This window comes from Ixodes scapularis, unplaced genomic scaffold, assembly GCF_016920785.2.
Source record: "Ixodes scapularis isolate PalLabHiFi unplaced genomic scaffold, ASM1692078v2 PGA_scaffold4__175_contigs__length_147842914, whole genome shotgun sequence".
Taxonomy (NCBI): domain Eukaryota; kingdom Metazoa; phylum Arthropoda; class Arachnida; order Ixodida; family Ixodidae; genus Ixodes; species Ixodes scapularis.
Genome location: NW_024609879.1, coordinates 2,586,518 through 2,600,648, shown reverse-complemented (window position 1 = coordinate 2,600,648; position 14,131 = coordinate 2,586,518). Strand labels below are relative to the sequence as shown.

The 14,131-nt window shown below is 44.4% G+C and overlaps 1 protein-coding gene across 2 annotated transcripts in view; it reads right to left on the bottom strand.

Annotated features, from left to right (window-relative positions):
* LOC8039910 (dual specificity protein phosphatase 8) overlaps nucleotides 1-14,131 on the bottom strand; it is a 165,952-nt gene that overhangs the window by 13,804 nt on the left and 138,017 nt on the right. For both annotated transcript variants that reach the window (XM_040217821.3, XM_042293408.1), the window contains exons 8-10: nucleotides 13,769-13,945; nucleotides 10,305-10,583; nucleotides 3,927-4,060 (exon numbers count right to left, since the gene is read on the bottom strand). In XM_040217821.3, the coding sequence (XP_040073755.1) occupies nucleotides 3,927-4,060; nucleotides 10,305-10,583; nucleotides 13,769-13,945 (590 nt within the window). The remainder of the gene's footprint in view (nucleotides 1-3,926; nucleotides 4,061-10,304; nucleotides 10,584-13,768; nucleotides 13,946-14,131) is intronic.

Genomic DNA, 14,131 nt, shown 5'->3' with positions numbered 1-14,131 from the left:
TTTAGCTTTGTCCACTCTTTCATCTGAAGAGCTTGTATGTGTAAACGGCAATATTAATATCGACGTACTTCGTCCCACAGTGACCATAGTCGCAGACTACCTTAATGTTTTGTCTAAATGGGGCCTAAAAGCAACAATTCAGAAGGCAACACGGGAGGAATTCATCTCTGGCCAGTTGGTGGTATCTAACATTGATCCTATAAACGTACGAGCACAGAACGTAGTAATTCAGTCTGCAATTATTGAAACGAAACTTGCTGATCATTATTTTGTCTGTTGTTCATTAACACAGATATCTAAGCCGTTGACTTATGTTGGCGCTGTGAGGGAGTTGTCAATAGTTGATCCCAGGCACTTCGATAAACTTGTGGAGCAACATGATTGGAATACTTTTCTTCTAACTACATCTCCAGCTGACGGTTATGAACAGTTTGTAGCTCAGTTTAACCTTTTTAAAAAGGCGGCTACACGCACTGTAAAAATTAAACATCGTAACATAGACCAGAAATGGATGTCTTCAGAAATATTGGCAGCCATCAAAGAAAAAGATCTTTTATGGGCACAGTCAAAACGCTCCCCCGGTAACACTATGCTACGATTGAAATTTAAGCAATACAGAAACAAGGTTAATGCCATGATTCGTCAGGCCAAACGCATGCACTTTAGAAATAAATTTAAGGACGCTCGTTCTGATATAAAAAAAACTTGGTCGCTCATCAACGATCTCCATGGTACGAAGAAGTGCACTAAAAGCAATGATAGCTACCTTCTTTTGCAATTCTCTACTGATGGACAGAGTATTGCTAATGAATTTAACAATTTTTTCTCTCAAGTATCAGGTATTGCAGGGCAACACCCAGCTTCATGTACCTTAAACAAAAGTGTCTTAGACTCGGCTTATCTTCCTCTTCTCTCTGAAGAAGAGCTTAGGTCAATCCTTTTTAGCCTTAAGCCCAATAAATCTCCAGGTATCGACGGTATTTCAGTTAATGACTTGCGCAGAAACTTTGAAGGGATTAGGGCTGTTCTACTTTCGATTTTTAATCACATAATATCTAATGGTATCATCCCATTAGCAATGAAAACCGCTTTGGTGATTCCATTATTCAAGGGAGGCGCGCGAAATAACGTAGAACATTATAGACCTATTTCCATTCTGTCTTGCTTTGCTAAAATCCTGGAAAAACATATGTGGATAACTATGAATAGCTTTTTAGATAAACACAGTTTACTATCTCCTTATCAGTACGGATTCACACAAGGCCGAGGTACTCAAATGCTCCTTGAGGACTTTTCTGACATGCTCAATTTATCTTTTGAACGGAATCAAGTTGCCTGCGCACTGTTCCTTGATGTCCGCAAGGCATTTGACAGTGTTAACCATCACATTTTGATAACAAAGCTTTCAAAGTTAGGCTTTCGAGGTTCTTTTCTAAATTTACTGGAAAACTTTCTACAGGATAGGCGTCAATGTGTTTCATTTGGAGGGTATCAAAGCGGATTCTTTTCAATCAAAGCGGGTGTCCCCCAGGGCTCGGTTTTAAGTCCACTGTTATATAATCTTTATGTTAATGACCTCTCCATGGTGGTACCAGTTTCGCTATTTCAATATGCTGACGACACCGTTATTTTATCTAGAGCGTCCAATTATTCAGATGCCTTTTCGTCTTTGCAAACTGCGGCAATTAAAACTATGGACTGGTTTGAAGCTAATTTAATTAAAGTTAATGCATCCAAAACGCAGCTAATATGTTTCCACAACCCTTTGAAAAAAGTTAATATGACCTGCTCTTTACGATTACATACGTCCAGGTGCCTATCATGTGCATGTGAGCCTATACAGCATATATCTTCTATAAAATATCTTGGCCTATTCTTCGACAGTGATCTAACCTGGAACACTCATCTTGCTCATGTGTGTAAGAAAATTCGTGCAGTGTCTTGTTTGCTATACAACATGAGATATTTTATGCCACTATCCGTTCGAAAAATTGTTGTACATGCTCTTGTTTACAGTGTGCTCCGTTACGGTATTACCGTGTATGGTCATTGTTCTCTGCGTTGGCAAATTAGAATTAATTCAATTCTGCGTTCTTTGCTAAAGAACATTTCCTATGATTTATGCCTTGATAAGGACATTGATGTGTTTAAAGCACTGCATTTGCCTGATTTTAACTCGCTCTTGATGGAAACTGTTGTTCATAGGCATTTTTGGGATAGTCAATTTAAAGTTCCATATGTCCCTTCTCGTATTCTTAGACCCAAAGAGCCTTACCGGATACCTCGATGTTCGACAAGATTTGGAAAAAGAGCTCGGAGTTACTATGTACCAGCATTTATGAACAAACTACCTTCTAGTATTCTAAATTTAAGAACAAAATACAAGCTCAAGAAAGCCCTGAGAAATTTTAGATCGTAAAGTGCTCACTAGTTTGCTTTTGTTATTCTGATTTTTGTGTGGATTTTATTTTACATGTTTCCTTTTGCAAACGGCATGGTTTCACTGATTTTAAGACGCTGCCAGTCAAGCCCAATGTGGCTTAGGCAGGTCAGACTTAACATACGTTTTGTTCATTTGCAATAAAATTGTCATTATTATTATTATTATTATTATTATTTTAGTTGAACACATACGATCGTGGGAAATTGCAAGTCACAAGGTCAAACAACTCAAGAGATCCAACGAGTCTAAAGATCCAATATTGGACGTCTGGACTCAACGAACCTCTCGAACCACACTGGATCTCTTGACTCATGTTGAACTAGTCAAAAGGTTAAATGGGTCAGGAGATCCAATATTAAGCATTGCAGTCTTCTCCTTCAAAATGCAGCTTACAATGGCTTCCCAAAATTATTCCAGAACACATCGGCACAGTCCTCGGAACCAAGCGAGCCTTATGAGACATGTAAATCACCGATGCAACTTAAAATTCGTCCAACAGATGATAGACTACATTGTTACTTATGGTGAATGCTATAACATCAATTGAACCTCAAAACACTGTCTTACAGAAAATCTTTTTTTTTTTTTTTAAGTTCCTAAAAGAAACAAAAATTTTTGATCTTATCTAATAGTGAACTCATTTCAGGTAAACCGAACCCGCTACGGAGTTGACTTTTAACTGACCATGGATATCTACTCATTAACCACTTAAGTGCCTTGGACGAGCTGAGCTTGTCGGCCACTTTCTGGCTAAAAAAGCCGTGGACGAGCTCAGCTCATCCAGTGGTTTTTTCGGTAGCCCTCAATTCCACAAACAAGGTAGGCTCGTCCGAATAGTTTTGCGGCGCTGATCATAGTAGATGGCAGCACTCGTTTTGGTTGGCAAATATTTTTTTCGCCTACGCTGATTTTTGCGTAATAAACTTTTCAAATTTTATGTGTAATACTAGAGGAATAACAATTCGAAACAAAAAAAAAGAATATGGCACTTTTAGGTTACTTTTGGAAAAAACAATTTGGCACTTAAGGGGTTAAATTTCTCGACTCATTGGATCTCTAGACTGGTTGGATCCCTTGACCCAGAACGATCGTGGGAAACTGCCAACAACTCCAATTTATACTTAATTTTACTATGAGTCTGAGCAAAAGAAAGGCTACAAGAGTGAACGCGACACTTTAAGTGGGTCTTCTACGCACGCGTGCTTGTGAAGTAAAAGCACAGTTGCATAGAATTTGCATTTAGGTGGTGCACACTAAAATGCACCAGCTAAAGGCAAATTCCATGCAAGTCTGAGCTTTCAATGTTTAGGTGCTGGTTCTGTTGGATCATTTTACAGCGCTAGGATCCACAGTGGTCACCCTATACAATGCAAATTTCGCAGCACTAGTGTTGTTTCTCACTGATTTCTAATCTCCCTGTTGGGTATCATTACCGAGGCTGTTCATGAGCACACAAAAAACAAAGGAAGGAAAGAAAGAGGACCTGGGACGTCCTCCTCGAAATCCTGAAGGAAGTGGCTCTCCGACGGACTCAGTGGACTCCCGGGGAGGGGCAGCCGGCTCGGCTCCGGACCACAGCCCTGGTTCAGCTCCACCACTTCATCCAGGGTCAGGGACCTGCCACAAACCCGTCACCTCACTACCATGGGGGGGGGGGGGGGGGGGCTCAACAAACAAGCACCGTATTTTCCCGACCATAGTCCACACTCTGCGTAGAGTCTGCAGGGGCAAAATTCAGCTATAAAAGAAAAGTTTTTGGGCAGGATGTGGGGATCAAGAAACGCTTCTTCAGTTCCCACAGCTGCACCAGCTGTTGCTCATATGACACTCATATCTCAATGACTCTCTCATATACAACACTTCTCCACTTTGAACCAGGTGGAGAGCCCGCAGCTCTAGAAATATATGACAGAAGGCTCGTCAGACTTGGGCAGCATTCCCAAATTTGCAGGGTTTCTCAAATGGGGGTTCCCGGACCCTTTGGGGACGCTGCAGGCCTCAACCATCAGTCACAGCGAGCAATAATTTTTTGTTTGTTGAATTGACGCTGGTTGTTTTGCATGCAGGGTGTCTACCAAATTGTTTTTTTTTTTTAATTCCCTGGCTTTTAGGTTTTCCCTGACTATTTTAATTGAATTCCCTGACCCGCAACTACAGACACCAAAATGAAATATGTTATAGATAGACACTATTCACAATGCAAAACGTTTTATTAAGTCAGATAAAGCAACTACCTTCAATTTGGAAGATGTTTAGAATACAGCATTGACCAGAATTTACTGTTTCAGGGAGTTTGGTCTTAGTACCTGATCAGTACATCCATCTGTTCTCTCTGGGTTACTTCATTCAGTGACTCATCAAAAGCAACCACCAGATATGGCACGCTAGACAGGCTTGCTAGCAACTTCTTTTGAAAGCATGGCCGATACCATGAGACAGTGTTTCTCAGCCATTGATGTTTCGCAGACCCCTGGTGGATCGGCGGAGATGATGGAGGACCCCATTTGTGGTGAGGGGTAGGGAAAGGTATAGGTTAATTATGATAATGATTTAATAAGCGAATACAAGTAAGTGCTAGTGTGGAGTAGACTTTCCTCATTGACATACACACGAGAGTACTCACCGAAAATTGCAACTTTTCTTCTCAATGGCATCAAAGGCTACTTTTATTGCCGGGCTTGGCTGACGAGGCAGGGCTTCGTGGACCCCTAAAATGCCTTCGCGGACCCCAAAGGGTCTGCGGACCCCCTGTTGATAACCACTGCCATGAAATATGGTATATCCCATTTTGCGCTTTCCAAGCTGCAATTTTTCTGGCGGTCTCAGACGTGGGGAACATCAACGGAAACAGCGAGGCAGACGCTGCCGCTGAACGGAAAGATCCACGAGTAATTATAGTGTTCAAGCACCACATGATCTCGGCCCTTTGTGACTTTCTTCTTCAAGAAAAAGCCACCCACCGACTTCTTCAGAGGGGCTAAGAGCTTCCGTGGTGGTGGTTATACGCATTGCCGGAGCCTTACAAGCTTTATCGCTACCTCCGGACAAAACGCCCATTGCTGCCGCGGAAGGCAAGTCCACATTTGTCAAAGTCTTGAAAAATATGATTGGGCTCTGGAAACGCTTTGCAGATATTTCATAGCAGCTTGATGTTTCTTAACCTCAACATGAGTAGTAATCACCCTATTTCTAATGTTGCTCAGGGAGAACTTTTTGCAGCACATTGTGCAATGAGCTCTATTTGGATCATTCGGAACAGGCCGCATCAAACTTGCATTCGTGGATATGCCCAAGTTTGTCCAGTTGAGGTTGAAGGAGCACTTCCTCAACAGCGACATAGTCACTTTCACATATCTCCCCTTCCGGAAAATAACACAATAGAAAGCCCAGAGAGCCCAACCCAAAGCCTCAAACGCACGTGGGAGAGCTCGTAGAGTGCAGGCATCCAGTTGCGTTTACCATGAAGCGCGAAAACACCATATCTGACAAATGAATGGATCGCTTAGCGCGCGCCTCTCAGAGGGTAGATAAATGAACGACGGCTGTTTTTTCTGAGTGAGTGGGGACTCGCGCCGCCTAGTATCGGCTAGAGTAACTGTTTCTCCTTGTACTAGAGCAACCACAGCAACACCACCTAAATAGAGTCACAAACTAGTGAAGCAGAGCTACTGCTCTGCTTCACTAGTAACAGTGAGTAACTCTTTAGCCGTCATACCTTAGCGTTGCTACTCTAAAGTGCAGCTTCTTTAGTGGCTTTAGAGTGTACTAAAAGAACGATGAGCCGCCAGCTTCGCACATGCTCTCGTGTGAAGCGCAGCGCGTAGAAAGTTGGCGTGGCGGCGCTACGGCCATACATGCCCGTCTGCGCCCGTCAGCTTGGGTGGGTCGTGTCGCGCCTAGAGGGTCGCGACGCCGCACTTGACTGCGCTTGTGGCTATGCCTGCCCGTGCCTACCACTTCTAGCATAAGCGGGCAAGCATGGGATAAATTCCCTGACTCGGCAGTCTTTTTGAAAATTTCCCAGACAATTCCCTGACTTTTCCAGGTGTCTTAAAATTCCCCGACAATTCCCGGTTTTCCCGGTCAATAGACACCGCAGCATGTGTGCTGAGTGAGTAGGGTTGATTATTCTGTTCCAAAGGTTCAAAGTTGGTTTGCACGCATTTAGGTTTGTTTGTTTACCCTTTTGTCATTCTATTCATCAATTGTATATATCCCCCCTTTTCCCCGGTAGAAGGGGTTCCCCGTCACTTCTGCTAATCCAGAAGGGGTCTTTGAAACATTGGTGGTTGAAGACTACTGCCCCAATGTATGCTACACAATCCGACATTCTGGCATTGTGAATTTCTTGCACAATTATTTCCAGTCTGCATTCTTTGTTTTGGAGGGACACAAACGGCGTGCAGGTGAAGGACCACCTTATAAATTGAAAAAGAAAAAAACAAAAAAAAAAAAGAATGACACAAAGTGGAGTGTAGCTCAAAGAGTATAATGAAGTGAATGAAACGAAAATAATCCAAATGGTTGCCGAGATACCGGCTCCACAAGCAAAACAGAATGAAAAAAATAGAACTCGAAGAAACGGTCTTAGAAGCAAGATCTCACTTCTTGAGCTGGTACAAGTTATCCTTTTTAGCACTTAAAAATAGTCTTCGGTAAAAAGTGATTGCCAATTACAAAAAAATATGCAAAATATTCGACTTGCTAAAAGACAAATCTTTTTTACATTTACTGCCAGTTGATCTCCACTTAAAGTGATTGCTTTATATGGGGAGCCTCTACATCAAGATGTCGCACGACGTTAGTGTCGCATGATGTCATAGCCTCGCGTGATGTCAGCGTCCCATAATGTCACAAGGCTACGTGACGTCACAGTGTCACAGGATGCGATGTTACAATTTCCCCGCTAAATTTAATGGGGAAATGTCTTTGACAATTCCGATAGAAAGTAACGCTCATTAAAAACCTCCTAAAGTGCAGCCATCGCATCGAATGAAACGTCCGAGCCAGGCGATATTTTTTCCTTTAGCTATCGTACACCCGGTGCAGTCTGCACTTGGTGTTCATTGGCAGACCAAAAATTAGGTCCCTCTCTGGCCTTTCGCAAAAGCGTTCTGAATGCGTACCATACCTAGGTCCACGACGTCGTATGCATGACACAACATCACAGTGTCGCGTGGCATGGAGTTGCGACGCGAGGTTGCAGAGGACCCATAAATGCCACACATATAGAATGCATTTGGGACGGTGTCAGCGTAATGTGATGCCGTGACCTCATCGAGGCTACATCCCAGTGAGGACGCGAGGGTGGTCAGAACTGGCCCTACAAATACTATGCATCTAAAAGGGAGTGGAAATGTTCTAACAAAACCAGCACGAGGTTCAAAAGTCTGGTTCACACGTTGAGAACATGGTGGCACTTTTTGACACGGACGAGAGGGGAGAAAGGGACAACACAGTGCACCAACTTCACCCGTTTATTATGCAGAAAAACACAAGTACAAATGCTCCGCGCCACAACCAAGAAGTGAGTGGGCAACGGGATGGCCGTTTGTCGATGCACTGTCACGACTGTGGGTGCAGTTTCAAGTCATCAGTAGACACAGGGATGGGCAGTATTTCAAATACAAGTATTTAAATACGTATTTCAAATACTTTGTGTATTTTGCATTCGTATTTAATTACAAATTGGGTAATGTATATGACGTGTGTATTTAAATACTAAAACGTGGGTATTTCAAATACAATTGTAATTAAATACAATTTTGTGGGCGAAAATACATCCCTCAAATTTATTGTCACTGTCCAGAGCAGGAAGAAAATTACGTTCTGCACCGAATGTAGCGTCTCTCAATCAAGCACAAGCGTTTAGTGACTTTGTGATTACGGTGCTAGTCCAGGGCAAGAGTAGTGACGAAATCGACGTTCACAGGCAGACTGGCTAAACAAGTGCCTGTGACAACTTGTGATGCTTTCCAGCCTGATTTCCATCCATATTTTTGCCTGGAACATTCTAAATGCGCGGGTCGTCCAGATTTTCGTAACTGGTGCGAGTTGCAACAATAAAAAATTATAACTAGTGCTGCGCGTCTTGGTCGTCTCGGCTCTTTGTTGGTCTATACCAAAATGTAATTGACAAAAAAAAAGCTACTTGAAGCTCTGTACTTTTTTTACCTATTACGTCCAAGCTGATTACATTTTTTTTGTGATTATATTTCTATTACGTTACTAGAGCCTCGCGCACTAACTCCCGAGTGTGCGATGCAAAATTAAAATTAGATAGCCAGAAACCCGTTGCAGGTGCCCTGAAGTCGCTGATCAAATTTTGAGGAATGTATTTGGAAAAGTATTTGGACGAGACCAAATACATTTGGTTGTATTTGTATCTTGTACTTAAATGCTTTTTTGGAAATGTAATTAGATTCGTAATTAAATACATTTTTGATGAAGTATTTTGTATTTGTATTTCGATACATATTTGCATGTATTTTGCCCATCCCTGAGTAGACAGAAGGATAAAACGGGAAATCATAGAGGCAGACCTGATAAAAAGTTCCGAGACCGGTTTGTCAGCGTGGCTTCGACTGATCTGGCGGACAAAGAGACCCAGTTCTTCTGAACAGAGATAGGGCAGGGTATTGGTTGAGTGAAGCAATGACGAGGAGCATTTATACCCGTGTATTTCAGCATAATAAACAATTGAAGTTAGCGCACCGTGTCGTCCTGTTTTCCCATCTCGTCTGTGTCAAAAAGCGCTACTACTATGATCTCAAAGTTTCAGCACCAACTCGCTTAATGAGCAGCGTCGGTTTGCACGTTTGCGTTTAACTGAGGTTGAGCGTGCTTACTTGCAACCGCTCACAATAAGAGACTGCCAGCATCTTTCAGGCGGCCCTGAAACACTTCCCATTTATGTGGTTTTGCAGAATTTGCGAGATCAGAAGTATTTTAAGCACACTATGATTGAATTATGCGTGAAAAATGATATATAGCTAGATGGGTCCCCCTCTGCCCACATCTTCTCTCGTCCTAGTGGTTATGAGGGATCCCACCGCACTCGAGAACACTCAACCACAAACATGTGAACCAGCCTTTAGCTGTAGGCACTGCGATGCATGCCACGACGCCAAACAAAAGGGCTGGAGTGCTAGCCATTGGAGAACGTCAAACAAAAGGAGAGAGCAACGAAGACACGATCAGTTGCCGACATTTTCTCTATGGTCTTGCTCGCTACGGTTCCAAGTATGAGAGGGAAGAAGAAAAAAGCTTCTAGGCTGGGAAGTGCGAGCACCGAACCGACACTACCAGCACACTGGTTGGAGTCGTTGTGCACGCTACGAGGCCAAATACCCGGAGGCAGTGTCGGCTGTGGAAGAATGTCGGACGCTGCGAGCGATGAAGCGTGATGAAATAAACATGGAGAGAGTGTCAGTCATGGGAGAAAGACAGCGAAGAGAGGGTGTTAGATACATCCTCCTTTATTGACACTCTACCCCGACTTTGCCCGCTACGATCAAGAAGATCTGTGGACGGTTCCCATAGAAAGCCATCATTTCATCAGAGGCTGGGAAATGCACGAATCGAACTACCGCAAAAAGCACGCTTGTAGGCGCTGTTGCGTGTGCTACGAAACCAAGCCGTTGGACGGGGTTTTGCAACGGGACGTGGAGTAGAGAGTGACAGCAACCAGACATGGCGACACGGAGAGTGTCAGCCATGAAAGTGTTAGCAAGATAACCACACCCTGTTGCTGACACTTTCTCCATGACCCAGCATGCTACAGTCAGGAAGGTGCGTAGAGGCCTGCTCCCACAGAAAGGGCTCAAAAAGAGGTAAAAAGATGTGCGTGCAAGGAGCGTACCTGTAGGCGCTGTCATGCGCGTTGGGGTCTCTGCGCCCAGAGGCCTTCCTCCTGAGCACCACGGGAAAGGCGTCGGCAGTTGGCGCCACGCTCGCCTGCCTGCCACTGCCCAGCCAGCCCAGGTGGCAGCTCTGGCTGCGCACCACCTCGTAGCTGGCTCGCTTGGCCGGCGACCGGTCGAAGCTCAGCCGAGCCAGGGCCGACGTCGGAGACAGGTCGGCGGCTGCCACGCCGCTCGGGCTGCGTGGGATCCCCAGCGTCACCAGGCTCTCCGGCAGGCTGCACGATAGATGCCACGGGGACACTTCAGCACCTCCCTCCCAACTTGCAGCCAAGAACGGGGCAGGACCGGCATTGCCAGACGGGAAAGTGCTTGCAACACCAAACTCTCGTTGAAATTTCACCAGAAAATAATATTTACGTAAAAAACACCAAAAAAAGATTGAGCATTCGTATTCAGAACACACATTTCAGGTGCCATGAAAGCTCGAGGGATTTCACGCCAGTGTAGTGATTAAGCTTTCCTTGTGGTTCCGAAGGACCCCCCAGGCCAATATCGCGAGTCTTTCTTTCGTGGCAAAAACAATGCATATGACAAGCAGCACAACACAAACTCGAGCTTGTAGCGGGAAGGAGGGAATCGACAGCGGCTCCCCACAGCTTTCGAGAAGCGGCTCGCCGGTAGCGACTCGCCGATCCCCCGCAGTGTGAACGTTGGTCGCTTGTCGCACACTCCTAGTCAATCGTGCGACGGTTGCGAGCCGCAAGTGTGAATGCGCCTTAAATCCCATTCCCATAGGGCATTTATTAACTCGAAATAAGGAAAGAAATTTGACCGTCAACCAGATCTAGCAAAACATTCCTGGGAAAAAAAATAAATGCAAAAGAAGGGAAACTTCAGGTTTGTTGCTGGCACGTCATGCAATCCTAGTTTCATTTTTATGGAAAAACAACTCCAGACTCCAGAATACCAGATGGCGCTTGCCGTTTCCTGGCGTTTTGCTTGTGTCGCCTGTGACAGATGGCACTGATGGAATTCACCGGTCGCTTGGTTTCGATTTGATTATGTTCGGTGAGGGTCTGCCCTCCCGTTAGGCCTAACGACGAGCAGAGGGCATCGCTGAAGTGTGCCTCACCAAGACAGAATGGCAGACAGGGCTTCGGTCATTGCACCTCCAACGTAAGCTTTCTACCTTCCACTTCCTTGCCTCGTGATCTTTGAGCAAGTGAGCACAACTGACGCATTAGGGAATACAATGCGTGCACGCCGGATGCTAGGTACGAGAAAGAGACAGAGTTACCGTGCACTTGTCTGATCAGTGACTTTTGCATCGCCGTGAACATAACACCGAAGAGAAAAGAGTTCACCCTCGAAGAAAACATTGAAATTATTTGTGCTAGGATCGAAAAGGGCACTGTTTTTGCGTCTCTGGTGGGGAATGTAGACTTCAATGTGAGCGACAGCTTTCTCTGACAGGGGCATGTATGGCGAGGTCAAAGAAACAACCTCAATTTGTTTCCTCGAGGATTTTAAGGTTTCTTTCACAAAGTAGCAGTGTGGGTCGCCTTCGTAGGCTAAATTCCTACGTGTGCAAATTGCATTTTCGGCATGTTACCCACTGCGGGAAAGCGATACCGCGATAGCTCTCTGGATGCCGTTACATTAAATCTAGGTTTATCGAATTTAATGTCCCAAAAATGCCATTTCCGATATAACCAAGTAATTCGCAGCTCCTCTCAGCTTCATATAGATCAAACTTTAACTGTAATTAATGCAAAAAAAAAAAAAAGAAGAAAAAAAAAGTAGAACGTGTCTGTTTAGATAAAATAGAGAATTATTATGTGCACTCCCAGCCAGAATGTTTTTAGGCAAACTATTTTTCTGACCTCTTCAATCTGTGGCTCTACAGTGCTACTAGAATGGTGGCTTATGAAGGGAAGGCTACTTTAATGCGGCACCGGTAGTGTTTTCGGTTGCTTGGCACTTTTTATTCTTTTTTTTATTTTTGATTCATTAATACCATACACCCAATTAGCCCCATTATAGGAGTGGAGCATGAGTAAGAACAAACCTAAACCATAAAGCACAACCACACTGGCTCACATCATGCCACACACAGAAACAACAAAGGTAGGAAATGTCATTATAACAGGTACATGAACGCAGGAACCAAATATTTAATACGATTCCATTAGACATTTTTTAAAGGATTCTATCGTATCACAATTTGCAACATTTCTAGGAAGCCTGTTCCAAGTTTCTAATGTTCTAAAAAAAAAAGAAAAGAGTATCTGTAGGCATTCTTAATAACTCACGAAATTCGAAAAGCCTTCTTGCACACAGCCCTTAGAGTTACATTGACAGACTTGAGTGAAAGTACAAACAGAAAGTCTAGCCTGGCTAATTTGCGACCTATACACAGGCGAGGGGGCTACATCTGTTCAAGCGCAGATGTAACCGAGTCCAATTGACTCTGGCGAGATATAGAGAACTAAGGGGCAACGGCAATAGAGAGAGGGCGACGGTACGGCGTGTGCTCGGGGATCACGCGGGTTTTTGTGTACGGATGTCGCCAGAAGGGGGCACTAACAGCTGCTGCCACAGAATGCGTCTCTAAGTGAAAGCACTAGAAGCAAAAGAAGGAAATTGGAGGGAAGTTGAATGAGTGTGTACTACAGGGTGTTTTTTCTAAGCTTTACAGATTTGTATAAAAAAAGCTACGAAAGCTACATTCATGCGGTTTGTGCAGGTGAGTTACACAGCCAGGGGGAGATAGTTTATGAGGTCAGTCGTAACAATCAGTCGGTTAATTAAGTATAATTTGTTAATTAACTTTTTAATTAGTGAAAATAGTCATATGGTTCTTATTAGAAACTTGCCGAGCGTCATCCAATACCCCTATATCGGTCATTTCTAGCATGTGAGAAGCGCAGTAGTGCGCTAAACTTACCACTCGTGGAGCAGGTACAAGGCTGGGGCTCTCATAAGAAACGCAAAAATTGTGCAGGCGCCTTACCGCCACCGCTAACCTTGTACCTGCCCCACGAGTGGTAACTTTAGTGCACTAGTACGCTTCTCACGCGCTCAGTCTTTCTGAAAACAACTGATTTAGTGGTTTTCGATAATGCGCCTCAGCAAGTTTCTAACTGGAACCACATGTCTATTTCCATTAATAAAAATAGTTAATGAACAAAGTTTACTTAATTAGCCCCCTATTCTATGTGCCCCTGGCTGTATAACTCACCTGCACAAACTGCATAAGTGTAGCTTTCACAATTTTTTAAAACAAGCCTGTAAAGCTTAAAAAAAAAAAACATCCTGCATAATGGGCGACAGGTTAAGAACCAAGTAGGTGCCTCGAGCTATCTGCCTTCGACAAGACTATCCCAGTCCAAGCCCAGCGGAAGGCATGCCGGAGTGCCGGGTTCTATGGGGTGGTTGCCGTCCTCCGTCCCAAACCCACCCGAGGATGGTGTCGGGCGGGTAGAGCCTCTTGGGGCACCCGGAAGAAGGCGACGCCGGGCAGGGGGGCGCACAGGGCCCCAGCACCCTCTCCCGCCGCAGCTGCTTCTCCCACTCCAGCAGTTGGCCCAGGAAGTTGAAGTTGGGCGAGATGCTGGGACGCTTGGCCTTCACGTACCTGCGCGGCCAAGGCAGTCTCTTCACTCATCCTTCTCTTTCCTAATTCAACATTCAGTGCCATCTGGAAGTTTAATTAGCAACTGAAATGTTGCCTTCACATACCTGCACAGGCACGCAAACACATAGGGGATTTAGATGAACCCCTATATGTTTGATCTAGCAGCAGTCTGTTCGATCAATCCTT